General features: G+C 38.2%; 1 protein-coding gene across 3 annotated transcripts in view; it reads left to right on the top strand.

Moving 5' to 3' along the window:
* The first annotated feature begins 14074 nt into the window (after window positions 1-14074).
* ptpn11b (protein tyrosine phosphatase non-receptor type 11b) overlaps window positions 14075-27788 on the top strand; it is a 57344-nt gene continuing 43630 nt past the window's right edge. For 2 of the 3 annotated variants that reach the window (XM_057861253.1, XM_057861273.1), the window contains exon 1: window positions 14075-14238. In XM_057861253.1, coding sequence (XP_057717236.1) covers window positions 14225-14238 — 14 coding nt within the window. In that variant the 5' untranslated portion in view covers window positions 14075-14224. Of the gene's footprint in view, window positions 14239-14260; window positions 27415-27788 lie in introns of those variants that run through there. The other variant, XM_057861263.1, reaches the window with a different exon arrangement.

Raw genomic sequence — 27788 nt, forward strand, 5'->3', positions numbered from 1 at the left:
AGTATTATAACTCTTAACTGCAGCCTTTTTTTTTCCTCCTGACGCTCACTACACTCTGTGTTGTGTGATGACACGTGATCACTTTGCATTCCAAGCAGCTATCGCTATTGGCCTGCTCCAGACCAATGAGTGCGGGCCAATAGCCACTCTTAACCAATGCCGGGGCAGCTTTTTCATATGTAGCAAAAACAAAGTACGAGAGGAAAATGTCAGCGTTCTGGAAATATTTCGGTTTATAGTCTCCGTCACGTACAATGACTGCATGCAAGATTTGCGGCCTGAAAGTTTGGAGAGGTGGAGTCAAATTGGCCAGAGTTAATACTTCGAACCTGATAAAACATTTGAAAATGAAACGTGAACGACCACAAAGAGTTTGAGGCTGCAACAGCAGGACTGGACTACTATCCACAGGAAGGGGGTTGGTGCAACAATCTCCGGTTAGTTCAGTTTGTCTACTTTACTTTTGTTGTCTTTTACTGAAAGAAATGCGGTAGTAATTTTAGACCTGTTTCCAAAGTAGGTTTGCCACCTTTCAGAAATTGAAGTAAGGGACGCTCCCCTCGCGCCCAAAGCTGTACTGATGACGAAAAAAAAGGGACATCCCCAAAACTCCTAAAATGCATAGAAATGTATGTACTTATATATATTCCGTATTGGTTCAACGCGGAATGCAACTTTTCATTCCCAATTCGGAACAATTCCTTATTTCAAAGGATGGGTGGGAAGCCGATACAAAAGTGCTGTAGAAGTAAGCAAATTAAGCCAAGCTAAGTGTGTGTTGCTGCTGGTGCACAGAGAGGGAGGCTAATAGAGGGACAGGATGCTGTGGTCAATTATTATTACTTATAATTTCATGAAAGTTGCACTGTTTGGCCTTTGTGAAAGCCAAATCTTTAAAAAGTTTATTCATTATTCATTCATTGAATTTTTACTTTTTACTGTTGGGCTGGTATTATACATGTTATAATTTCACGAATTTAGCACTATTTTGGCCTTTGATAGCCAAAGGTATGCAATAAAAAGTCCTACTGGATTCTTTTTGTATGTATATATATATATATATACAGTGGGGCACATAAGTATTTAGTCAACCATCAATGGCGTACCGCACGCAGGCTATTTTTAGACGGTGACGTTGCATCGTAAAGCGGAAGTAAAGCCGAATATAGACCTGCCCTCGCATAGACCCAAAGTAAAAAGTGCTACTTTTCTCCGGTAATCTTTCGAAAACGAACATGCCGATCACGCATTACTTTTTTGGAACTTGTAGAAACGACTCTAGGCATTACGACACATGAAGGATGTTTTCTTCATACGTTTCCGGAAACCAAAAACTCGAGAGGAAAAAATGTGAAGACCGAATCAACTTGTGCGGACTTTAACACCAGCTCGGCGAATCCATTCACGTTTCATATGCAGTAAACATTATGTTGGGTTGGCATGGTCTTTCAGAGGACAAAGAGGTAAGCCATTTTTATATTTTTAACTTATTTTTTTAGCGTAACGTTGTGCCGTACTGCTTCTGTCTGACAATGAATGACCTGAAAAGAATTACAATGGTATCTGACTGCCACTGTTACCGTTTCTGTTATATATATAAAAAACAACCTTAGTAAGGGGGAAGTGTAAATAAATTATAGGATTAAGATGTGTTATCAATGAAAAAAATTTAAAGTCTTCGTTGGCTGTCACTGAGTAGCATTTGCGATCGCTACACAAAGCTAACTAAATTACCCCCAAGAACGGTAAGAGATGTAGGACAAGCAGAGGATATATAAGAAAGACAGGGCTGATGGTAAAGGATAGGTTGTTGAAACAGGAGAATATCATTGTCAGTCGCGTCAATAAAAAAGCTAAAGCTATGCTTAGGTCGGCTCGTTTTTTTCGTCTTTTTCAGCCTTCGACACTAAAGCCATCTCTTTAACTGAACATTTTTATGTTCTTCTACATCTTTGCCAGTGAATTTGGCACAAGGCACATCATTTTCGGAGAGAATTGGTAGGTTTATTTCTGTAAACATCTCCTTCGTACACGATTTCCATTCATTTCCTATTAGGGACAAACGGTGGCTTGTCCTTATTTAGCAACAGTCGCTAATGTCATGAATATTCATGAGCGGAAGTGACGTGTTGCTTGCGGTACGCCATTGTGCAAGTTCTCCTACTTGAAAAGTTTGGAGAGGCCTGTAATTGTCAACATGGGTAAACCTCAACCATGAGAGACAGAATGTGGAGGGAAAAAAAACAAAATCACATTGTTTGATTTTAAAAAATATATATATTTCCAAATTAGAGTGGAAAATAAGTATTTGGTCACCTACAAACAAGCAAGATTTCTGGCTGTCAAAGAGATCTAACTTCTTCTAACGAGGTCTAACGAGGCTCCACTCGTTACCTGTATTAATGGCACCTGTTTTAACTCATTATCGGTATAAAAGACACCTGTCCACAACCTCAGTCAGTCACACTCCAAACTCCACTATGGCCAAGAACAAAGAGCTGTCAAAGGACACCAGAGACAAAATTTTAGACCTGCACCAGGCTGGGAAGACTGAATCTGCAAGAGGTAAAACGCTTGGTGTAAAGAAATCAACGTTGGGAGTAATTATTAGAAAATGGAAGACATACAAGACCACTGATTATCTCCCTTGATCTGGGGCTCCATGCAAGATCTCACCCCGTGGCGTCAAAATGTTAAAAAGAACGGTGAGCAAAAATCCCAGAACCACACAGGGGGGCCTAGTGAATGACCTAGAGAGCTGGGACCACAGTATCAAAGGCTACTAACAGTAACACAATGCGCCACCAGGGACTCAAATCCTGCACTGCCAGACACGTCCAGCCCGTCTGCGGTTCGCTAGAGAGCATTTGGATGATCCAGAAGAGGACTGGGAGAATGTGTTATGGTCAAATGAAACCAAAATAGAACTTTTTTGTAAAAACACAGGTTCTCGCGTTTGGAGGAGAAAGAATACTGAATTGCATCCGAAGAACACCATACCCACTGTGAAGCATGGGGGTGGAGACATCATGCTTTGGGGTTGTTATTCTGCAACGGGACCAGGATGACTGATCTGTGTAAAGGAAAGAATTAATGGGGCCATGTATCGAGAGATTTTGAGTGAAAATCTCCTTCCATCAGCAAGGGCATTGAAGATGCGACGTGGCTGGGTCTTTCAGCATGACAATGATCCCAAACACACAGGCAGGGCAACAAAGGAGTGGCTTCGTAAGAAGCATTTCAAGGTCCTGGAGTGGAATCTCAACCCCATAGAAAATCTGTGGAGGGAGTTGAAAATCCGTGTTGCCCAACGACAGCCCCAAAACATCACTGCTCTAGAGGAGATCTGCATGGAGGAATGGGCCAAAATACTAGCAACAGTGAAAAGCTTGTGAAGAGTTACAGAAAACGTTTGGCTTCTGTTATTGCCAACAAAGGGTACATAACAAAGTATGGAGATGAACTTTTGGTATTGACCAAATACTTATTTTCCATCATAATTTGCAAATAAATTCTTTTAAAATCAAATAATGTGATTTTCTGTTGTTTTTTTTCCCACATTCTGTCTCTCATGGTTGAGGTTTACCCATGTTGACGATTACAGGCCTCTCCAATATTTTCAAGTGGGAGAACTTGAGTGCACTTACTATATATATATACATATATATATATATATATATATATATATACATATATATATATATATATATATATATATATATATATATATATATATATATATATATATATATATATATATATATATATATATATTGAAGTAAAGAGACAGAAACAAGGACATTTTGCAGCTCTCTTCAGCACGTTTTCCTGGTTGTGAATAGTTCCCCCTCGACAGGCTGACTGGTCCTTCTCAAGCCATTTATTTAGCTATTGGGGAAAAATACTTGGATAAAAAGAATATCCTGTATGTGGGATTGGAGAGACCGAAACAATGACATTTTGCGGCTCTCTTCGTCGCGTTTTCCTCGTTGTGAATAATTCCCCCTCAATGGGCTGAATAGTAAAACCGATGAGCCCAGTCTCCCGCTGACGTCATCCACCTGTTGGGGACGCTAGAGCCCTATAATGGTAGGCGCAGCTAACTGGCAGATTAAAAGACTAATTTCTCGTCATCTGCGCTTTTCTAAATTTTTGTATATAGTCGAATCGTCTCAAAATAGGATTCTAATTCACATAATAATGCTATTTAAGACTTTTTTTCTCCTGTCGTATGCTCTTTAACCCAGAATTTCGAATGCTCAATGACGATGTAGGGTCAACGCCGTCGCTCAACCGTCAAAGGAACACAGAAGCATAAATGGGGCCTTACGTGTGATTGGTATTGGTATGGAGTCATGTGATTATTGTTATCACGTCTCATTAGTGAAACTGGTAGAGACACTGTGGGCATTTACAGCAAAAATAAAATAATGTAAAAAAAAAAAAGAGAGCTGAAGAGAGCTGCAAAATGTCATTGTTTCTGTCTCTTTACTTCAATATTTTTACAGGATATTCTTTTTATCCAAGTATTTTCCCCAATTGCTGAATAAATGGCATGGTTATGACAAATAACAGTCTTGTGCTAAATGGAATATGAAATCATAAAAATGCACTTATTCAGGACGACATGGCGAAATTACTCCATAATGGTCAAAACTGTCGACTTCACCTTTACTGTCGCACCTCCCGAACGATATTTTATGACACCTAAATCGGACATACAGTATGTCATTTCCCTTCCCCGGCTTCAGAGAATGTAAACAAACCAAGAGGCGTGACAGCTAGTCGACATGCTAACCCGAACCGAGTGATGTTTCAAAGTCTACGGAGTGGAAAATAACACATAACTAGCCCGGATGTTTTGACGTGACGACTGGGTTGTCGATTGCCTTTTCCGGAGAGCAATTTACAGCTCGTTCCCCGGAGGAGGGCGGCTGCAGTTGTTGTGCAGCAAACGTGCAGCTAATGTGCATGACGAGAGCTTTTTACATGCCTATCGATGATCGAACATAAGTAGTCCTTAATTTAAAGAAAGTTTGTAGTGTTTAATTTGTGATCGCTGTATTCGCGGCTATTTTTAACTCAAAGTTGCAATTTCTGATCGGTCGGAAAATTTGACAGAACACCAGGCACATGAGCACAATAAGCCGAATATAGTGCTCTCCCGGCAGGTGGATGTGCGACAAGCCGCTGGTGTTGTGCCGAAAAATAGCCACCCCGCATGCATGTCAGCCACAAAATGCAAGCCACCTACATATTAAAATGATCCCAGTATTTGACGTAATACAAAACACAATGTTTACTCACTTCCCAGTAAGTCCAGTGGTCCCACAGTAGTAGGGCTTGTTTTGGCCAATATCCACGGTGAATGGGAACCTTTTGAAACTCCAAAAAGGCGCACACGCCTCTCCCTCATACAGCAAGATTTTTCTGCAGTCGTTTGGCTGGCGTGATGCAAAAAATAAACGTATTAATCCGCAAAATCAGCTGAATCCTTAGTCCTCATACACAACAGTACAGCTGTATAGTGAAGAAGACTCCTCCATCCATACACGTCACAGCGCCCTCCTCCTCAATGCAAGACCAAAGCCACTCATTTTCATGGCGCGGGATTCAAAAAACTAAACAAATATAGCGATCGCTTCCACACACATCCAAGCGGTCCATATCATTCAGGAGCATAAAATACCGCGTGTATTACGAAATAAACATGCTTTTTTGTGTCACATGCACTTTAAGGGAACGCGTTGGTCTAGTTCACTGCCAAACCGCTAGAAGGGTCTTTGTACGGTTTTCGGGCCTTGTCGAATTCCGCAGCACAGCAATTCCACAGCAATGGCAACGGAGATGGAACGACTGTATTTGCAACTGCAGCTAATCAATATCGAACAACAAATGCTGTTAATACAAATATTGAAGCGGGGGCGACAAAGAAGACATTTGCGAATGTTTGAAAACGGCGGTGTTGTTGCGCTTGACTGCAAACAACATTCTGGGTGGACCAATCACAGTCTTTGACGTTCACGTCATGACGCGTCGATGTGATGCGTTGTCAGGATTTTTGGGAGGCGAATGACAGGCTACGCCGTAAGGTTGTATATCGGGTCTGCATTAACATAGTAGGTCCACCGTCACCGTCAGAAGAATAAATCAGCGTTAAGAATAGTCATACGACCACACAAAAGCTTTCAATTGGAAGTGCTATGTTCACGCCAGCCTGTTCAATCACATCGCGTCTTTAGAGCACTGTAAGAAATAAACTATTCACTCGAAAGCGTGGATTTCAAGCACTCTCCCAGTTTTTATTTGGAGGTGATAGAACACGGAAAACCAGTGATACAATCATATTTATATCATGTCATTTTCTCCATTGGAGGACACTCATGCTCTTTGGAAGTCAATGAATTCGCAACTCAATTGTTTTGTTTGTGTATTTTTTTGGCCTAATACGGTCATTTAATTACAGTACAGCATAATAATAACAGTTCATATAGGTGGCGTGCTAAGAAATATAGCATTGCTTTTTTAAAAAAATAAAATAAAAATCTGAAAACGTAAGCGGTTACTCGCAATGTTACTTAAGTTACTCATTACTTAAGTATTGTTTTCACCGAATACTTATTTACTTGTGCTTGACTGAATTTTTTTGGATCACTACTTTTATTTTTACCTGAGTAAGTGACGCTATTCTTACTTTAGTAAAATATTTGGCTACCTTACCCACCTCTGGTAACGACAGATCGATTGGTTGAGCAACGTCCCAATCAAATTGACCGAAATTAGGGCTGTCAAACGATTAAAATTTTTAATTGAGTTAATTACAGCTTAAAAATTAATTAATCGCAATTAATTGCAATTCAAACCATCTATAAAATATGCCATATTTTTCTGTGAATTATATATATATTCTGTAAAATAAATTATTGGAATGGAAAGATAAGACACAAGATGGATATATACATTCAACATACGGTACATAAGGACTGTAGTGGGCATTTCACTCTACTGTCATTTAAATCTTTCTATGCTGTCCTCACTCCGAAGCGTCTACTTTTTCCAAAGCTAGACAGCTAGTGAACGACGCCTTAATAATCAGACTTCTTCCTTTTTCATCTGATTTATTAATAAAATGGCCTCAAACCATTGTCCTCTTTAGACCGTTTACGTAAAACTACAAAAAAAAAGTAAACAAGCATTGCATTAGCAACAACGTTAGCTTAGCACGCTATACAGGTTGACTAAACATAAACAAAAAGCTTCTCATACAAAAAATATAACATTTCGCTTATTAACATAATATGTACATTCTTTACAACAACCATACTTACGGAAAAATATTTTCTAAGGATCATATAAGCACAACAGAGACGTCGTGCAGCCATATTGAACTGGCAAGAAAAAAATAAACCATGTCGCAAAGCGACCACAAGTGTTCGCTGTTAGACAGCACAAAACACCTTGCTGTAAAACTTACCAAAAGGTAGAATACTGTCTGAGAGGGACATGTGCGTTAATTGCGTCAAATATTTTAACGTGATTAATTTAAAAAATTAATTACCGCGCGTTAACGCGTTAATTTTGACAGCCCTAATCGAAATACAAAAAAGTTCAACATTGTCATCTTTTTTAATAAGCTGTTTTGTTCAAACAGACGTTTCAGTTCAAATGTCTAAAATGCTTCAGCAACAAAATTCAAAATTGCTCTATTTTGATAGCCTTAGGTGAAATATAACTGATTATGTTAAATGTATATATATAATTAAATTACTCAAAGGCGCTTCAGTCAAATTGAATCAAAACAAAACAATACAAAAAAAAACCTCATGCAAAATATGTTGTTGTCACAGCATGGCTAAGAAACAAAAACTTTCAGAATAATAAGAAATCAAGGAAATTCCTAACTAACCTAAGGTGGAACAAATGTTACTTTCCTTTCAGAAAATATCCCCAATTTTTGATGGACACAAAATAAAATAATTGAATTTGCACCAAATTTGGTGGATTTCTTTCATTTTTTCAAGAGGTCTCTCAGTGCTGGATCTGACAGATTCTTAATCACCTTTGACAAACTCCTATTTTTTCCAAGCAAAAACTTTAAAGCTGTGCTGCCAACATTTTTAATATTTAAATCCAACAAAACAAGTAGAAGAAGATCTAAGGCATTTCCTAATTATTTCACTAGGGATTTCAGGAATTCTCTACACCCCTGAAAATAACAGGTTTTGCAACAGACAACACTTGCATTGTCTTTCAATTACACCTTGTGATGCTTTGAAATGCAATTTTAATTTACCACTTTTCAGAGAATTTGCATATCAACATGAGAACCGGTACATTAAAATCCACCAGTCTATCAAATGTTTAAATTGGTGTATTTATGAACATGATAATCATCAAACACGCACTCATGATCTCATGCAATATTTGCCTATGCAGGTGCAACACATCCTCTTGAATTGAACATGATACCTACTGTATGGATTTAAATGTTCTGATACAAGGCGATGACTTTGCATCTATCACATTTAGTGTTCTAAGCGAATACGCATGCATCCAGTGCTATTCCCTCACTACTTCCATTTCCATCATGTATTGATCAGACAGTAATGTCATCCCATTGTGTGCCAGCATCAATTTTAACTGCTCGCCAGACGTAAACAATAAACACTCAGTGGGAGCAGATCCTTTCAGCCTGGAGCTTGGTGCACTGATCTGAGAGGAATTCCACGGAGAAGAGATGTTTCGTTCCCGTCCTGTCAGTGCTCGTGTGTGGGCTGTGGTAGCACATAGGGTCAAGCTGTGGGGAGGCAAATAAATCCATAGTTTCGAAGCCTTTAGGCTCACAGACAATTGCATAAGCGTGTCCATCCCCCAGTAGATTAAGCTGTCGTGATAGGCTGCTGACGTCAACAAGGCCCGTAAACAAAAGCGCCATCCTTCAGAACAGAGAGGTCCTTCTTTGGAACCTTCACTTTCCTTTGAAATCATATCAAATACACTTTAAAACAGAGAACAAACATTTAACATTCAAAGCCCTAATCTTTTTAACACTCGTATATTAGGGATTTGCATCATAATTTTCACAGTCAACTGGTCTGCTTTAGGATTCAATAATGTTTTACGGGTTTTCAACCCAACAAGTACAGTAGTGTCGGGAACCTCATTCATTGTGTACAGCATGTGGTGAGGGGGCAATACTCTGAATTTGGGGTAAATTTTGGCACTCTCTCAGGGCCCCAGGCGAGGCTCCCGGAGCTCACATGAATTTTCTGTACCTTACCAGCATGTTCAATAATTACCGAGCACGGGGAATAAAGTAAAGACTCACAAACCAATTACAGTTTCTTCGTACATTAACATTCCAGAGATATTGACAAGCAGGATACAAGATTCTGTGTGATATTCCCTGACCCTAGCAATTAAGCAGTTACAGGACGTACTAGTGCTGCTCCTCAGCCTTAACATTTTTTATATACAACAACCGCATTGCTGATGCCTTGCAATGTTCTTTGTATCACCAAAGCTTGCCCTCCGACCAAGTGGTAAAGCACACAGTGATGGTGTAATGGTTCCTCTTTTCATATATTATGAAGAAAATAACACAATTGCAGTTTTCTTTGGATAAACATTTTCTGCTGAGTTAAACAGTGGCCTAATTTGGTATAAGGTCACATCCTGGCTCTTCTTTTATATACCGTATTTTTCGGCCTATAAGTCGCACCAGCCATAAAATGCCCAACGAAGAGGAAAAAACATATATAAGTCGCACCAGAGTATAAATCGCATTTTTTGGGGAAATTTACTTGATAAAATCTAACACATAGAACAGATATGTCATCTTGAAAGGCAATTTAATTTAAAAATACAATAGAGAACAACATGCTGAATAACTGAACAGTAAGATTTTACATGATGCATGAACAACGAAATGTGAATATACTGTCCTCACCTCCTACGGCTCGGTCCCGGCTATACAGTGAGCTAAACTTCCAAATGACGATGCTGTACGTCCGTATAATTTGCTGAATCAATCTCGTCCTCGATACCAAACAGGTTCGCATCAACGTAAATAAATGATAATTAGGTGCTATTATAGCAATGACACAAATGGTTAGCATGCATTCGCTAGCATTAGCACATCGTTCAAACAACCACACAACTAGCTCTAAGTGTCCGATCGCGTGTGGAAAACACACAACAACAACAGAAAAGATTATACACACAGGCGTTGCCTCTGTAGAGATATTTTACAAGCATAAACAATGAACTTCGGTTCACAGCCGTGTTTCTCTCTCTCTCTCTCTCTCTCTCTCTCTCTCTCGCCCACTCGCTCAAAGATGCTGCGTAGCTGTCCTTCTTATTCTGGCGTGTGAGCGCTCTTCTTCGCGTAAACAAGTGCGAGTGCACCCCCACTTGGGCGTGAAAGTGCCACAAACCTAAAGCATGCATTTCGATACAAAAAAGTCAATAATACAATTTAACACACATTGCCAAAGGCAGAACGCGAACGTGGCCATAGCTATTAAGAGTTATTCAAGTAACTATAGCATAAAGAACATGCTAACAAGTTTACCAAACCATCAGTGTCACTCCAAAACACCAAAATAACATGAGAAATGATATCATAATGTGTTAATAATTTCACACATAAGTCGCTCCTGAGTATAAGTCGCACCCCCAGCCAAACTATGAAAAAAACTGCGACTTATAGTCAAAAAAATACGGTAACTGAGTAAACCTTTGCTGTCTAAAAAAAGTATAATGTATGTAAGGATTGTATCTGCTCATTTGATAATAATTAGTAGCGTACTGATATTGCAATGACTTGTTGACCATGCAAGTGAGCCTTGCAGGACATTGGACGGTGCAGAAAAAGTAAGTGCACTCAGGAAAAGGTCCATAAATCCATGCGCGCATTTACTGTTTCAATGAGATTCTGCAATGTCGCAAGATGTATTTTCATCCAGTGTTGCATTGTCATGCAGTGTTGATCTTGCATTGAAGATGGTAGAGTATATATATATTAGACCGGTCCAAAAAAAATGAACTTTGGAAAATTGCTGCTTCACAATGTGAAATTTGTTCCTTTCCTAGACAATGACAAGTCCACAAAATTTCACATTCATCGTCCTTTATTTAATGTCCATGCCCAAGTCCTCAAGCTGTCCACGAGTGACCGCTCTCTATGCGTTGCCCCCAGGGTGAGGGATAACCGATAAACTCCCAACTAAGTAACGCAAAATGGAAACAGAAATATGCGGTTAGACGACCTACAAACACACAAAGAAATGCGCGGGTTTTTTTGTTTTTTTTTTCTGTTCATTATGGGAAAGCAATAGGGAAATAAATAGGGCGCGGACAGTAATTGCATACCGAAAGACATCAAACTTCACACATATGTCTTGTACCTAAAGACGAACAAAATTAGCCTTGTGGAGGAGAAATTCAAAAACGTTGAAAAATAACCATTATGCAATTGACCGGTCTACTATATGTATATGGCGGAAAACACAGACAAGGCGGAAAAAGCAATTTCGGCTCTTGCACCCCTCTTTAAAATAAACTGCTACATTTTAAGCCAAAAGAAATGTTGTGTTTGATAGAACAATATGTCTAGATGCTGCCATAGCAGTTTCATGGTGCAGTCAGCCCCTGACTATTTTTAATTTGTACATCTTACCCTGGAGACCCCCGTTTCCAGACACCGCGCAATCGCTTTTGTTTCAACCCAGTCATAAAAAGAAGGTAGGTACCGGTAATTAATTATATTTATTATTTGAAAGTTCTGTCATTTTTAGCTTTGAATCGTTAATTTATGTCTCATATTTAGTTAAAAAAAAAAAAAAAAAAAAACGACTTTATAAAATTATTCACTCACATATTTTAAACTTTTAAACAAATTACCTCACAATGAACAAAAATAGTATCTGTAAATAGGTCACAGATATCAACCTTATAGCTATCACTTAATTGTATATATATATATTTTTTTACTTTCGCATTTTCCCCGATATTTTAGATGATAAATAATCAATCGAAACAAAGAAAAATTGAAAAAAAAAATATATAAAAGGGTAAATATTTAAAAAAGGAAAACCTCGACCACTCCTTGATGTCTGTGATTTCTGCATTGCGACCCTTGTTATATTACCGTGTTTCATCCATAAAATTCCCCAAAAGTCCGACTGTGGCCACTCACAGCTGTGTCTTGACACTTGTTGAGACATGCTACACGGAGTTTTTGGATCGAAACACGGTAAGTACGTTATAAATATCTCGTTAAAATCATGGTGACTTTAATGCTCATGCTCTCACATCGATTTAGGGATTAGGGATTTAATTTTTTTTTTCTAAATGCCCTCCTGTTCAAAATGTTTCTTTCCCCAGATAATTGAAATTTTAAGTTTTCCAGTGATGTATCACACATGCATAGAAGACAATTTTGGAATGTGGCCAAATTGGGGGACTCAGAGCGGAACTTTGAGTCACCTGAGTGTTTTCCGCCATATTTATAATTATATAAAGGAGGAAAACACGGACAAGACTGAAAGAGCAGTTTCTGCTCTTGCACTCCTCTTTAAAATAAACAGCTGAATTTTAAGCCAAAAGAATCGTTGTGTTTAATAGAACAATATTTCTATATGCTGCCAAAGCCATGGCGCAATAAGCCCGCGAACTATTTATAATTTGTCTGTTTTACCCTGGAAACCCCCGTTTACAGACGTCGCGCAACCGCTTTTGTTTCAACCCAGCCAAAAAACGAAAGTAATTAATTATATTTATTATTCAAAATGTCTGTCATTTTTAGCTTAGAATCATTAATTAATGTCTAAAATTTCATTCAAAAAATGACTTTAGAAATTATTCACTCGCATATTTTAAACTTTTAAACAAATTACGTTACAATAAAAAATGAGCGTCTGTAAAAAAAGTCACGGATATCTACCTCATAACTATCGCTTGATTGCATTTTTTTTCCCGTTACTGTCGCATTATCCCCAATATTTTAGATGTTAAATAATGAATCCAAACAAAGAAAAATTGAAAAAAAAAAATGTTTAAAAGGGTAAATATATGAAAAAGAAAATCTTGCTCCCTTGTTATACTAGTATTACCATGTTTCACCCATAAAATCCCCAAAAAATCCGGCTGTGGCCATTCACAGCTGTGTCTTGACGCTCGGTGATACATGCATGCTACATGGAGTTTTTGGATCGAAAAGAGGTAAGTACGCGATAATATCTCATTAAAATAATGGCGTCTTTAATTATGCTCTCGCATGCTCTCACCTCCAGTTAGGGTTTTGCTGTTTGTTTGGGTTTTTTTTAAATGCCCTCCTGTTCAAAAATGTTCTTCCCCCAGAAAATTGAGATTTTAAGCTTTCCAATGTGATATCGGACAATTTTGAAATTTGGCAAAATTGGGGGTCTCAGAGTGGAACTTCAAGTCACCTGAGTGTTTTCAACCTATATACCTATAAATATATATATATACATATATATATATATATATATATATATATATATATATATACAGAGAGAGAGAGAGAGAGAGAGAGAGAGAGAGAGAGAGAGAGAGAGAGATAGTGATTTTTAAGAAAACTGGAATGTTTGTTTTCCATGTCTCCCTCCTTTAACACACCTGAATCAAATGATCAGCTCATCAGCAAGTCTGCAGGACCCTGATAACAATCCTGATTATTTGATTCAGGTGTGTTGGAGGAGGGAGACATGGAAAACAAGCTGGATAGGGGCTCTCGAGGACCAGACTTAGGCATCCCTGCAATAGTTCAAAGGGTTGGCATGATAGAGAAAAACTGAGAAATTGAGATGAGTTTTGGATTTTGCACGCAAAAACTCTAATTTATTGAGTTGAAAAAAAAAACAAAAAAACACTTCGCATCAGGAAAAAAAAACTCAAGGTAAAAACGGCACCAAACCGAGTGCATTTCAATACTCATTGTGTAATGTACAGCTTTAGTTGTTTTTCATGTGCACATGATGGATAGGAAGTTCCACAAAGCACACCGCTGTGTAGGCTCTTGTTTTGAAGGTCACAACCGGATCTGGTAAACCATAGTTTTGGAGTTCATAATTTGATGGGACGGGGTTAGCCAAGTAGCCGGAGCCCACTGACGCCGTCCGCCGCTACACTGTCACTCCTCCTTCGCGGGGACTAGACTAGAGCAACGTTTGAGGACTTCTGGCTGCTCGGAGGGACTGCGATGACATCTCGGAGGTAAAGTGCAGTTATTTCATGCTTTTTAAAGTGTCACCTGTCACGGCCGAAGTGCTTGACACCTGCTTCACTTTCTACGAGTCGAGCCTATGTTAGTTTACAGAAGCAGTGAGATAGAGCGCCTGGTCGAGGTTGAGAGGGCGGTTGTAACTTTTGGTCAGGTTTTCGGTCAAAGACAGTGAAACATTCACACCTGATGGTTTGGTGCGTATATTATTTATTTGGAAACACTTAATAATAACTATCCGTTATAAGTAGTAAATAAATCAGTAGTAAACTGTTAAAAATTATTTATTGGCGGTTTGTCTAGTATTTATTAACAGTTGTTAAGCATTTATAATGATGCCTTATAGATAGTGAATATATCATTAAAAAATGATAATTAATGAGTATTAAATGACTTTTAAGCGGTATGCCAATGATTTATACCTGCTCTATGTACACCTTATAGATTAGTAACGTACCATTAACAAGCTATTAGTAACTTACTAACTAATGACTTATTAAATACCAGTTGGTATTTATGTTATTGGGACATTATTCTGAAGTTGCAACTACTCCTCATGTCTTAATTGTTAGTAAATGAGGAATAAGTGCAACTTTAGAATAATGTCCTAATGACATACATAAGCATATAACTAATACTTAATATACAGTATTAACCCACACTTTACAGATCAGTTGTTCATAGCTAACCGTCTAAACTTTGAAGAACAGCAAATTGGTTGAACAGTTTCAAGGTTCAGAAATTTGATATCAATATGATATCAAAATTTGCCACCTTAAGATTGTTCCACCCATAGGCCATTCTGTGTGCTGTACTTTACAAGAAAAAACAAAAACAAAAACAAAAAAACACCACAGATTAAATGCTGAACATTTATTTAATGCATAGAAACATACATACTGAGCCATCACATGGCAGAAGAACAAAATACAACAGTATAATACAAAAACCATGAGTTTGGGACGCTTTTTGTGCTAAACACAGAATACACTGAATTTATGAGGGCCATTTAATGTCCATACATCACAGCAAACTGTTAACAAACAAACACTTAACAATCCAACAATAAATCATTTATTAACAGTTTACTAATGATGTATTAACTAGTTATACCAGATAGTTATTATATCGTGTTACCATATGGTAACAATTTATAATAACTATCTGTTATTTTAGTAATGATGTATTAACTAGTTATACTGGATATATATTATAAAGTGTTACCATTTATTTATATTGCAAACATTAAGAAAAATCTAGCGGACGCCAGATGTCGAATTGCCATCGTTACTGTGAATTTTCCAAAAGTGGGTCCATCTGTTTTGGCTCCATTACATTGTTCAGGTTTGCCTCATGTTATGGACAGAGAGTGTACATATATTCTTATATTCTTCTATCTTAATTCAAAAATGTAATGTATAAATACTATACAATCATTCATTGTATTCCCAGAAGAAGCATGCCAATTCTGAGCGCTATGATCCCCCCCCTCCCTTTTTTTTTTTTTTTTTTTTTTTAAAGTTTAATTGTAAAAAACAACAAAACTGCATCTGACAGAGTAGCCCACCTCACAGTTCTGATATCAAGGGTTCAATGCCAGGCTCTGGCCTGTTTTTGTGGAATTTGCATGTCCTCTTCATGTCAGTGTGAGTTTTCCCTGGGTAGTTCTGTTTCCTTCGACATCCCCCAAAAAAACATGCATGATAGGTTGGTCAAACACCCTAAATCAGGGGTCATCAAACCTTCTTGTCTTGGGACCACAGACTGTATAACATATTGTATGACCCAGCCCTAAATGACCACCAGCAGGTCTCATTGTGTAGTTAGTAGACATGACTAGCCTGGCAAAGGCATTCGCAGTATTAACGATGTAAACACATAATTAATGGCACATATTTGTTTATTGTCACCACTCACTAGTAGTTAGTTAGAGTAGTAAGTACTTCACACTTTGTTTTAATCTGAAAGACAACAAAATATTCCATTCATTTCTTGAATTAAAAACCCGATCCTTTTCACCCGATTCCGATCCTCTGAAAAATGGCGCGATAGGCCCGATTTTGAGATGAAGTGATCGGGTCGGGACATCCCTAGCCAAGATATGAAACATCTACTGACTGAGACTAACAAAGGTGAGTGAAAAATAACACATTTTAGTTTGGCCTGTTGCTTTTAACATGAATTAAAATTAAAATTTTTATTAATCTATCCATCTTGAACCATTTATCCAGAGTCGGGTTGTGGCGGCAGCAGTTTCGGGCAGGGATCCCCAAACTTACCCTTTCCCTGGCCACTTTAACTAGCTCTGACTGGGGGAGCACGAGGTGCTCCCAAGCCAGTATCGAGATATATTTTATATATAATATATTTAATATCTTTTATATTTAATTATATTAATAATAAAACATTTATATGATGATTTTAATGATTTTAATTATCTTAAAATTTGCGTTCTAGCCAATTCTTATGTCCACCCAAGTGAGCATTTTTGGTTCACGGTAAAAATGAGCAGTTGGCCAATTACAGGTCCAAACTAAAGCAGACCAATAGAATAATGGCAGTTTATAAAGTCAGATAACTAGGCCTACGGAATGAATATATAAAAACACTGAAATCATAATGTGAGTCAAACATTGTGTTTCTATAGAAAGTTCTGATGTGTGGCATTTGAAAGACTCGCCCTCCAGTCGCAGGGACAATGAAGTGGTAATACCGTAATTAGAGCGTAACAGCAAAAAACGAGAACAGAAACACCCACCATGCCATGAAATCTGTCCAGTTCTGGCTGAGTTAGATTCTGATGAAGAATATTTATGATTGCAATCAGTCGACTGAAACTGACGGTGCGTTTTTATGCAGTGGCAGTGTGTCAATGCTCCATGACAGTCCACAAAAAGCACATGCCGAATCTAGGGCTTCTTCTCAGCTTGGTGGAAATAATCAGCGAAATTGTTTGGGGAAACAGGAGTGCTAAAGTCAGATTTGTTTCTTTTTTCAAATTCTATTGGAAATAATGTAAGTTTATGTATCTGTTTCAGAGTCAAACTGTTTGAATGATCAAATGTACAGTCATACAAATTAAATTAAAAATACTTAAATCGTAATTTATCATTTCAAGAATATGTACATGAGCAACATTTGGAATTGTCAGTCACACAATCCTCATGATCTCAAAGCTTTTTTAATATTATGTAGTTAATCCTAGTGTATAGTATTGTGAACATTTTGTGCCCAAGATCAGCAATGAATGTAAATGTTCTGTATTTGCGCTTTATGTCTGGACTAATTATTTGTCCACATGCATCAGCGTTCTTTTCTGCTGCAAGGTGACCTGGGAAATGTTGACTCCAGCAGCTGGCTGTTCTGGAGACAATTCTACACATCACGTGTTTCAGAATTTGCTTTCTTTGCACTAATGGAGTTTATAGTTAACACAAAAAAGCAAATAACTGTACGGGCGGTATACAGATCAGTTGAACAGGAGTGATAGTTCAGTGTTCTTATACAGTATGTGCTTGAATCCTTAATTTTATTGCATTTTCATACTGTTGGAAGTGCTTACATTTTGTATTAAGGTCTACTAAGTGTTTTTTGAATGAAATGTCCAGTGTAGCAATAATCCATAATCCATTCGGCAATGCTGATTTTGTTCCAGTTAAAAATAACGGAAATTGAAATAATAGTATAATAATAATAATAACAATAATAACAATAAAAAGCGCATTTGAAAAAGCCTATCTTTTAAATGTAAGAACAAGTTAACTGCAAATAATCATGGGAAAAAAACAATTCATGCATTGCAGCTGCATATGAACAAGATTTTGTGTGATTTCATTATTTGGGCATAAACTGATTTAGGGTTGTTCGATTTTGCCGAACAAGAAAATCCTGATTTTTTTTTCTCTGATACCTGATTTTTCGATATCAAATAATATCAAAGTATTCTGAAATTCTTTTATTTTAACTCATTTTTTCTTTATTGGGATGAAGAGTATTCTATTGATACAACAGACTCCAGCTGTGTTCTTAAAAAAAGGCAATAACAAAATGAAAAAAAAAATGTATATACTAGTTGAAACAACAGTCTGTCTGTAAACCAAATAGTCTGTCAGTCTGCCAAACCAACTAACCAGCCAGTCAATCAAGTTAGTCAGGTGAAGTAGGTAGGTAGGCAGCCAGGCTCAGGGTGATGTGCTGTCACATTTCTCTCTGGTCTTACATAAGTCAATGATTAGTGCAAAACTGTCACTCAATAATAACAATATGCAAGGTGGAAATCACCATTTCTAAACAAACACAAATATGCATTCCAGTGAAGGTAGCAAACAGAATGATCCCTTAGATTTATGAGCACCTCATCTTTACAAAAGACATCAGGTCAAACACCTTAATGGGCCAATGAACAATGTGCATATATCTTAAATTTTCTAATGTAGACCTATACATTTTGCCAAAATAACTTATTGTATTAAAACAGAAACCAACATGGCATGCTTTTAGTTACTGTAATCTAGTAGCAGCAATATTGACAGGAAAATGACATATCGGAGACAGAAACGCACACACATATACTATCATACTTTAGGTACATCATGAGATAATAGTCATGTGATGCATATTGTGTCCAAAGTTGGCTGGGCAAAAGTAGCAGAATCGCCAGTAGCCATGGCTGTGTTGTTCTTGTTCTGACAGCGCTCTTTCGTGGGAGGAAACAGAAATGCGGAGGAAACTAGGGCGGCTTAGATAAATCAAATGGTGCAGTTTTGAAAATTGAACATAACGATTTGAACGTTTTTAACATCGTTTTTTCCAGGAAAGTCGGTTTCAGTTTAAAATCGATTAATCGAACAGCCCTATTTGACGGTATGCCAATGTTTTAAAAAGTTTAGGTATTTTGTACCGCCGAAACTCTCCGTATCGGTAACGAGATATTTTTGGAGTTTGCAGCCTGCAATATGATTGGCTGCTAACTGAACTAAACAAGTACTCTCTTTGAAGTTAATAAGCAGAGGCTAGCTGGGAAGAGAAGGGAGCGTGTGAGTGGCAGGTAGGAGTGGGAGTGAGAGTAGGTAAATGCACAGCAGGAAGAAGAAGTATCTGAGCACATTTTAATATTAATGACAATATATATTAGGGCTGTCCCAAACGACTAATTTTCTCCCGATTAGTCAGCCGACTATTTTTACGATTAGTCGACTAATCTTATAATTAAAATTTAAAAAAGAATTTTTTTACTAATGTAGCAATGACATTTTTGTTGACGCTTATCAATTCAAAAAACATATTGGAACACGTAAATTATTTATTTAAGTACAAATAAATACGTAAATAACAATAATAAATCAAAAAATAAACGAGTTCAAATGCTGATAGAATTAACTAGTGCAAAAGAATGGCATGTAAACAGATTCAGAACACTAACTTCCTTTCCAACATGATTCAAAACAATTCTTAAAAAAAAACACCTCGCATTAATATTATAGTACTATATATAATAGTATTATGATAATTATAATTATTCATTGCCAATCAGATTTTTCATAAAGAGTGTCATTTTAAAGGTATTTTTAGTGTAGAATCTGAATTTTGAAGTATGTGGGATTAACTCCAGAAATCGCTATTTATATGAAGAACATGACATGCTTTTATTTTGAAATGTTTACCGGAAGTACGTTCGCTAAACCGCTAACTTTAGCTTTACACTCAGCAAAAAAGCACTTTTTGTAATTGCAAGTAGTGTCAGTAATAGATTTTTTGGGGGTCATTTTTTCGTTTGCAAATGTTGTTAACCAGCCATTTTTCCTGTTTGAAGTGTCACCTTTTAACCGCAAGTTTGCTTTCACGAGACAACTGCCAATGTTTTATAGCAGGCTAAAGTAAGTTGCCTTTTTCCCCCATTCACCTCAGTGTAGCAGTGCTAACGTTACAGTGTTTAATATGGATGGGTTTTCTTATTTTGTATGTCTGAACTTTAATTCTACAGCGTGTTGATAAGAGAAAGGAACTGGAGCCATCAGCACGCACGCACCAATGTATGCACGCACGCACGCACGCACGTACGCAGCGATAAAAGACAGCCGTGAAAATTACCGGCCTCATTTTTATTTGCCCTGCGATAATTGGACTCATTGCATATCGTGACAGGCTTAGCAACGTCAATAAAACATGTCGTTAGTTAGTTAGATGGACTTACAAACTGGTTGACGGCGTTTTAGGTGTTCATTCTCGGCCGACGTGCAGCCAAGCTTGGCATTGAAGAGACAGGACAAAACAGTGTACCCTCCTTTGTTTCTTTGAAATAAGTCAATGTTTTGGACACTCTGGTGCGCTTTTTTGTCTTTGTGCCGCTTTCCCCGCTTGCATACAGAGCGTCCGACATTCTGAACTTTCCACGCATATATTTTTTTAACGCTTCATTAACCGTCGACGGGATGTTTTGCTCGTCGACGGATTTACGTCATCGATGACGTCGACTATGTCGACTAGTCGGGACAGCTCTAATATATATTGCAGCAAAGAAAAGTCAAAAGTATAAACCAGGGGTCTCCAAACTCGTCCAGAACGGCCACTGCGGGTCCCGATTTTTGTTCCAAACGATCAAGCACTTACAGTTGAACCAATGAGGTTTCTGCAAAAACAAGCAGCACCTGACTGCAATCAAACGATCACACTTGGAAGACAACAGATTGGTGAAAGGGTGTCATTTTGTTTGGTTGAAATTGTGCACTCACTGCAGCCTTATAGAATAGTTTGGAGACCCCTGGTCTAAACCTTTAGTGTCTGCTTCACCCACTATAGTAGTACCTTGAGAAACGTATATCTTCTGAGAGAGTAACATTTACGTACAGTATGTCAGGAAGGATTTGTTAAACCCAGGTTATTGTAGATGTTACGCGCAAACATCAAAAGGTTTACCGTAATTCTCTAAAGTTGACCACTTTTTTTACTAAAGGTGACTACTTTTCATACAAATCCAACTAAATTTCATGAAAACAAGCTGATGTGAGCAGTACAACAAGGGTCGGAAACACCTAAATAAAACACATTAAGAGGACATGTCAGTCTTTCAGGCTTTAGAGGTCATAATCAAGTTCAAACCAAATATAGGACAAACACAAAAAGTGTGAAATTTCAAGTGGCAGGAGAGTTTTGGGTTTTTTTCTCTCATTGCTTTGAGGCTGCCTCCACACTTCCTGATTTAAAATCACAGAGCAAACAGAAGATGTGCAGCAATTATAATGAAAGTCTTTTCTCGTTCTGTTAGACCACATTAGAATTCTCCATCTTATTCAATCATACAGTAGTTGCCTTATAGTACGTTCTTCAATCTATTGAAAATATTGTCATTTTACCCCCTTTGTTAATGGAACAGACCCCATCTGTCAATGAGACTCATTTGAGACAAGTGAGTCAGTTTTCTCTGTAGGGCCACAGGAAAATAACAGCCCGTGTGGAGGAATAAGATAACACCAGCAACATTTCCAGGAGCTCTTGCCACACCAACTGTTCATTTTTATTTTTTTATTCGTGCGTCATGCATGGCATGGAGTGCAGAAGGATTCCTAAAAGTTCATCAAAATAAATACCAATACAGATGTAAACTACTAATTATTTTTTTTATTCTTAAAGTATTCCAGAATAAAGATCAATCTATTTGATTTTGAACATTTTATATTTTTAAACCTAGTCAAAAAAGTTAGAATAAAGAGATTTTTAACCTCTTTGGCAAATACTAGCACACAAATAATACTAAAATACCAAATGAGACTACAATAACTAAGTCATTTTGTTGAAAACAACCAACATTTCAGATGAATTCCATTATTTAACAATGTTGTTGTCCTCTAAGGAAAACTCTAAGGAATCTTCTGAATTTGCTGAAAAAGCTTTTGCAAAAACTATATTGCCTCACAATTTCTAACCTTGAAGCTGTTTCTGGAAAGGATTGTGTTCCCAAAGTGTCACCATCTTTCAAACTTAAAGTAGCCCGATACTAAAAACAAACGAATCAAAATTTCTTTGAATTGGTCAATATGTCAATCAAATTCTTACGATATTTTTATCCTTTTACTTATTGTCGTTAACTTAACAAAAGGAGTGTACACTATTTTACAAATATATATAATCTTTTAAAAGCTATAGACAAGTTCCTGTGCGAAACATGGGCGGCGCCATTTTTTACATTTTCTGCTACAGAGGTTTAGACCGACCAACATGAAGTGCGGTTGAAGTAAGCGGTGTGTAGACGGTGTACTTAAACTGCAAAATCAAAATAGAAGAACCCACGGAATCGTCAAACATGGATTCAGCTCGACGTAGATGAGGTTCCGCAACTTTCTGTGCTGTGCGTGGTTGTGTGAACTCCTGGAAGCGCCTATATATACGGTTGAAGTGGAATGTTTTGACCAGTTGCTTTAAAGCTAAAGGATCCACCTAAAAGATTGTATGTTCGTTCTTATCACTTCGTTGATTGTTCGTGGACAAAATTCTAGCAATCTGTGCAGCCTGTGTTAACAGGAGGTGTTAACACACCTCGGAAACTTGTTTATACACTTTTAGCTGCTGACCCACCCTTTGAAATCTCTGCCTTTGAGCCGGTTGTTTTTTGTGTTTAGGGTTTCAAATTTTTCATCTGAAACAACAAGCTAAAAATTAACTACGACTCCCCACTACCTCTACTGTTACTCACAGGTAACAATAAGTCCGCAAATAATTGTAATGTAAATGTAATTGTAATAATAAATGTAATTACTCTTTCCTGAGACATACAAAAAAAAAAAAAAAAAATGGCTCAGAGGACCGTTGCATATTCATACCTAGACTCTACCTATCAAATTTCTTTTGGATCTGTCAAAGAATAACGAAGGTATAGCAATTTTAGTTTTTCACCTCACCAGGATGAGGGTAAGAAGCTCGGCCATCCAGGAAAGACTCGGTGTTGAGCCACCAGTTGAGGTGGCTCGGGTATCTGGTTCGGATGCCTCCTGAACGCCTCCCTTGAGAGGTGTTCCAGACATTTCCCACTAGCGGGAGACCCTGGGGAAGACCCAGGATATGCTGAAGATACCATGTCTCTTGGCTTGCCTGGGAACGTCTTGGGATCCCGCCGGAGGAGTTGGTTGATGTGGCTAGGGAGAGGGGAGTTTGGGCTTCCCTGCTAAAGCTGCTGTCCCCGCGACCTGACCCTGGATTAAGCGGCAGATGATGGATGGATAGATGGATAGACCTCGCCAGGAAGTAAGCGAGACTTTGAGACCTCCCTCAGGGCAGACTTAAAAAAAAAAAACCTACGAAGATATATCAGTTTGTGGACACTGATGGTGTTGTGATACTTTCATCTGACTTTGGTGGAGGCATCATGGGGTCATTCATATCTCAGTAAAATTAAGAATTTCAGAGTCAATGCAGATGCTACCAGGGTGCCTCCTTAGGGAGGTGTTCCTGACACGTTGAGCTGGGAGGAGACCTCGGGGCAGGCCTAAGATCAGCTGTAGGGATTATATCTCGACACTGGCTTGTGAGGGCCTCGGGATCCCCAGTCAGAGCTAATCAATGTGGCGAGGAAAAGGGAAGTTTGGGGCTCCCTGCAGAAACTGCTCCCCCCGCAACCCGACTTCAGATAAGCGGTTGATGATGGATGGTTGTCTATCCATATTAGTGACCTCTGACAGACTGAGAACCAGTCCAGGATTTATACATTTTTCACCAACTATAGACAGAAAAAGTTGATGTAATTCCAAAGATTCCCATTGCAAATGAGTCACTTTAGTTAATTTTGTAATTTGTGGAGTTACACTGAGAAGCATCCAGTGATGGGCAACGTGTGAGTTAAGCTCACCATGTAAATAATGCTGCTCATCAGATAGGTTAAATACACAATCAACATTACCAAAATCCACAGCCCAAGGCTTGTCTGTGACCAATATAGCCCTCGTGGGGACTTTGATGCCCTGCTAGGCTGCTAAGTATACCACCTTTTTGTCGGCGGGCCTAGACAGGCATGCTGTAAATAGATGGTCGAGGCTTTATTGAACTTGAGACATTACGTAAGAGGCTGAGCGGGAGCTGGATGCACACTGTGCCCCATTTTCCTTCCACCCGCTTGAGGCCTGACCTGAAACTCCCAGCTGCCCATGTCAATCCCATGACGCATTTTTTTTTTTAAACTTTTTTTCTATTGATGTCTTATCAGACCATACAAGCTTATTTGGAATCTCATCCACTCATTTGGATTTTTTCTGGTTCTATGGTCGAGGCTGAATGCAGGGAAATGGGTTGCAAAGGAAATCCTATTCTTGGAAAGCTCTGAGTCACTCGGCTCCGGAGAACTGGATTTGTGGAGGATGGCCTAAAAGTGAGATTGGAAGTACAGAGAACATACAATAGCCCAATAGAACCTGTTCTGGGATTCTGTTCAACCTTACATTCTTCCTAGGAAGTTTTCCCTGTTGAAATAATGAAACTGTCAAACTGCTACCATCACAACACTTGTTTTCGCTGCAGGAGTTTTTGGGTAACATTAAAGGAAAAACAATGCCTTTATCATGTGCATTCCAAGGTTTTTTAATAAAGAGTTCTGAGTATGAATCATAAAAAGAATTTCTCAGTACACAAATTGGAGAAAGGTCCTCTTAATTAAAAATTTAGAAGAAAAAAGTGCTGCTGGTCGATTTTTTTCTTTTCTTGTGGGCAAAGTGCTGACATAAATTTTGTCAATGACTCATTTATTTTCTTTAAACAAACTAAACAACAAAATCGAATAAGGAGGAGGGAGACTGTAATGAATGTTTTCTTTATCAAACAGTTGTTCATAATTACAATACAAATCCAATATTAAATTACACACTTGTCTGACAATTTAAAGTTTGAATGGGAGTTTGTGTTGAAAGGAGACTCTAAGCTGTGAATGGGTTTATGCGTGTGATTTCTTTATTGAAAGAAATTAAACAGCTTTACTATATAACAATAACTCAAGTGCTAAAATGCTTCTTCAAAACACAATACAAATGGACATTTAAGACATTGATAAACATAATCGCCAATTAGCTTAGCGCTCTGTGCTAAGTAGTAAAGTCTCATCAACAAAGAATACAAAAAAAAAAAAAAAAAAATTGGCTTCATTTACCCACCTCTGACGGAGGCACATTGGACCTTACAACACACAAGCCATTCTAACTGTCGCGTAATTATAATTTGTTCAGCATCTAAGCCTGAGTGTAGCAGTGAACTCTCTCTCTCTCTCTTGCTCTAATCTAACACAAACAAGAGCCCAAATGGGACTGCTCATAGCTGCCGGCAAAAATCGATTATCAAATTCATTGGCAACTAATTTATTAATCGATTTTAATCGATTCAATCAATTAGTTGTTGTAGCCTTAGTGTATATACAGAGGTAATACTGTAATATTTGTTGTATCCACTGATTTTGCTCAAAAGCACCAGAAAGACAAGAACAATCTAAAGTGGTGTCCGTACGCCGCAGTGTTCGACTTTCAGATGTACAAACAGGATGTTGAGGATGAGTTTTTTTTTTTTAGGAAATGGCTGCACATTTTAGGCATTTTACATATTTTAGACTCAAGAGGGGAATTGAGCTTCGTCTGTGTCTCAGATGAAGAAAAGAGAAAGACAACAACAGGTTGAACAGGTACAGTAATGCCGGCCGTGCGTATAACTGTTGTCACAGTCGTCACACAATGGCTACGTTATAAGTGAGATCATTTCTTTCTCCGTTTCTCTATTATCTGTTCGCAACACAGTACAATACTGGGTATGTGCCAAAAAAAGACAGGCTTTTTCAATGTGTGAGAAGGCAGTTTTGAGGAAAAAAAGTATACAAATAAAAACAAGGTTCGATATTGGATTGTGGACAATTTTGATCGTCGACTAATCTTGGCAGATTGCTCTTCATCATTTATGTTAGCTGTTTAGAATTGACCTGAACTTGAAATTCTTTGCACTAACTTCACTCGACATTTTTTTTTGTTTGTTTAAACCCTATGAATTAATCATCACAACTTGGGCATGATGTCTTAGTTTCCAACGAATGGTATTTTTTTAATCTTAGTAAGACATATTGAGCAATTTTATGATTCTAATTTTATGGGCATGGTTTCAGGAAATTCTTTTTAAATTAGACTGGTGGCTAAGAACAAATTTAGGATAAACAAAACTAAATGTGTCTCAGCAAAGATGCAGCCTTTTTGTGTGTAGTCAGTTTTGCCTACTTTTACTGCAGTTAATTAGATGAATTGGTCATTCCTTTTGCTACAGTATTCATAGTGGTAAAGGACAAATTATTGCTGTGTTATAGAACAAAAAAATAAAATTTGGTCTGTGGGGCTTTCAGCTGCTCCTAATACTTCGCTAAAATGTATCATAACTCAAGTAACCTGCCGTATTGTGAAAACAGTTACCTTGCAAAAGGCCTTTTAAATATATGTATGAATATTCTGTTACTACTGCATTAAATTGCATGTTCAACGCATGGCTGGAAAATGAATAGCCTAATGGCATAGTGCTGAATTGGCTGGATTGCAGCGGGTTATCTTGGCAAGAGCCGACTATGATCTGGTGTAACTACGTCGTACACGATTAGATCTAATCTCCAGGCACGGGCGACACAGCTGTTGTGTTTGTTCCCCTTGACAGGACCAGGCCAGTACCTTGCAGTTCTGGGAGAGCTGTTATCCTGATCCGGCCTGGCATGGTCTGCTCTGTTTCATGGCCAGCAAAAGCACTCTTGGCTCAGGGATCACAGGTTGGCCTTTGTTTCATTGTAGACCACTCAGGATGAAGGCAGTCCTACCAGTTGGCCAAAACTTGTCACATTTGCTCAAGGTGGAGAAAAAAAAGCGGGGGACTGATAATGCTGACGAGTTGTGCGATCAGGCTCGCTCACGTTCATCCAAATCCCAGATTACAAGACCTCTGTCCCCTCGCTCACCCCTGCTCACTCCCTCTCTCTTTCGTATATTTGCGCAAAGCATCACATTTGTCTCACTGTCTCATCTTAGTTAACCTAGTAACACCCGCCCCTAAAACCGCCCCACACACTCTCATTTCTTTTTATATTGTCCTGTCTCCTGGCCTCACTTGTGCACTGGATTCCTAAAATTTAAAGCTACAGAAGGAAGGGGCTTGAGGAAGGCTTCGACCAGAATGGTGAGGTAGGCAGAATTTATTCCCTTTTAACTGTTTCAACATTCCTGCTTTTGCAAGCAATGTAATGAGTTCAACTGATTACTGCTGTCATTTAAAATAAGTGTAAGCGTTGAATTTTTTTTTTCCCTTTGGCACCGAGGCAAATCAGTTACTGCTAATAAAAATTGGCAGGTTAGCCATGAATGATTGATATATTTTGTATCACTGAGTTTTGTGCAACTAATTCGTTATTAATTTCCAATCAATTTGCTGTTCACAATTGGCGAATGACTTTCCTGGTGATAAGTCCTGGCCCCTGGGTGGAGCCCCATGGAATCCCATAGTCCCTTAGAGTTCTACTGTTGTTGGCGGTGCAGTTGTGCTCACTTCTAAAAGGAAG

Source organism: Corythoichthys intestinalis, chromosome 2 (genome assembly GCF_030265065.1).
Source record: "Corythoichthys intestinalis isolate RoL2023-P3 chromosome 2, ASM3026506v1, whole genome shotgun sequence".
Taxonomy (NCBI): Eukaryota; Metazoa; Chordata; class Actinopteri; order Syngnathiformes; family Syngnathidae; genus Corythoichthys; species Corythoichthys intestinalis.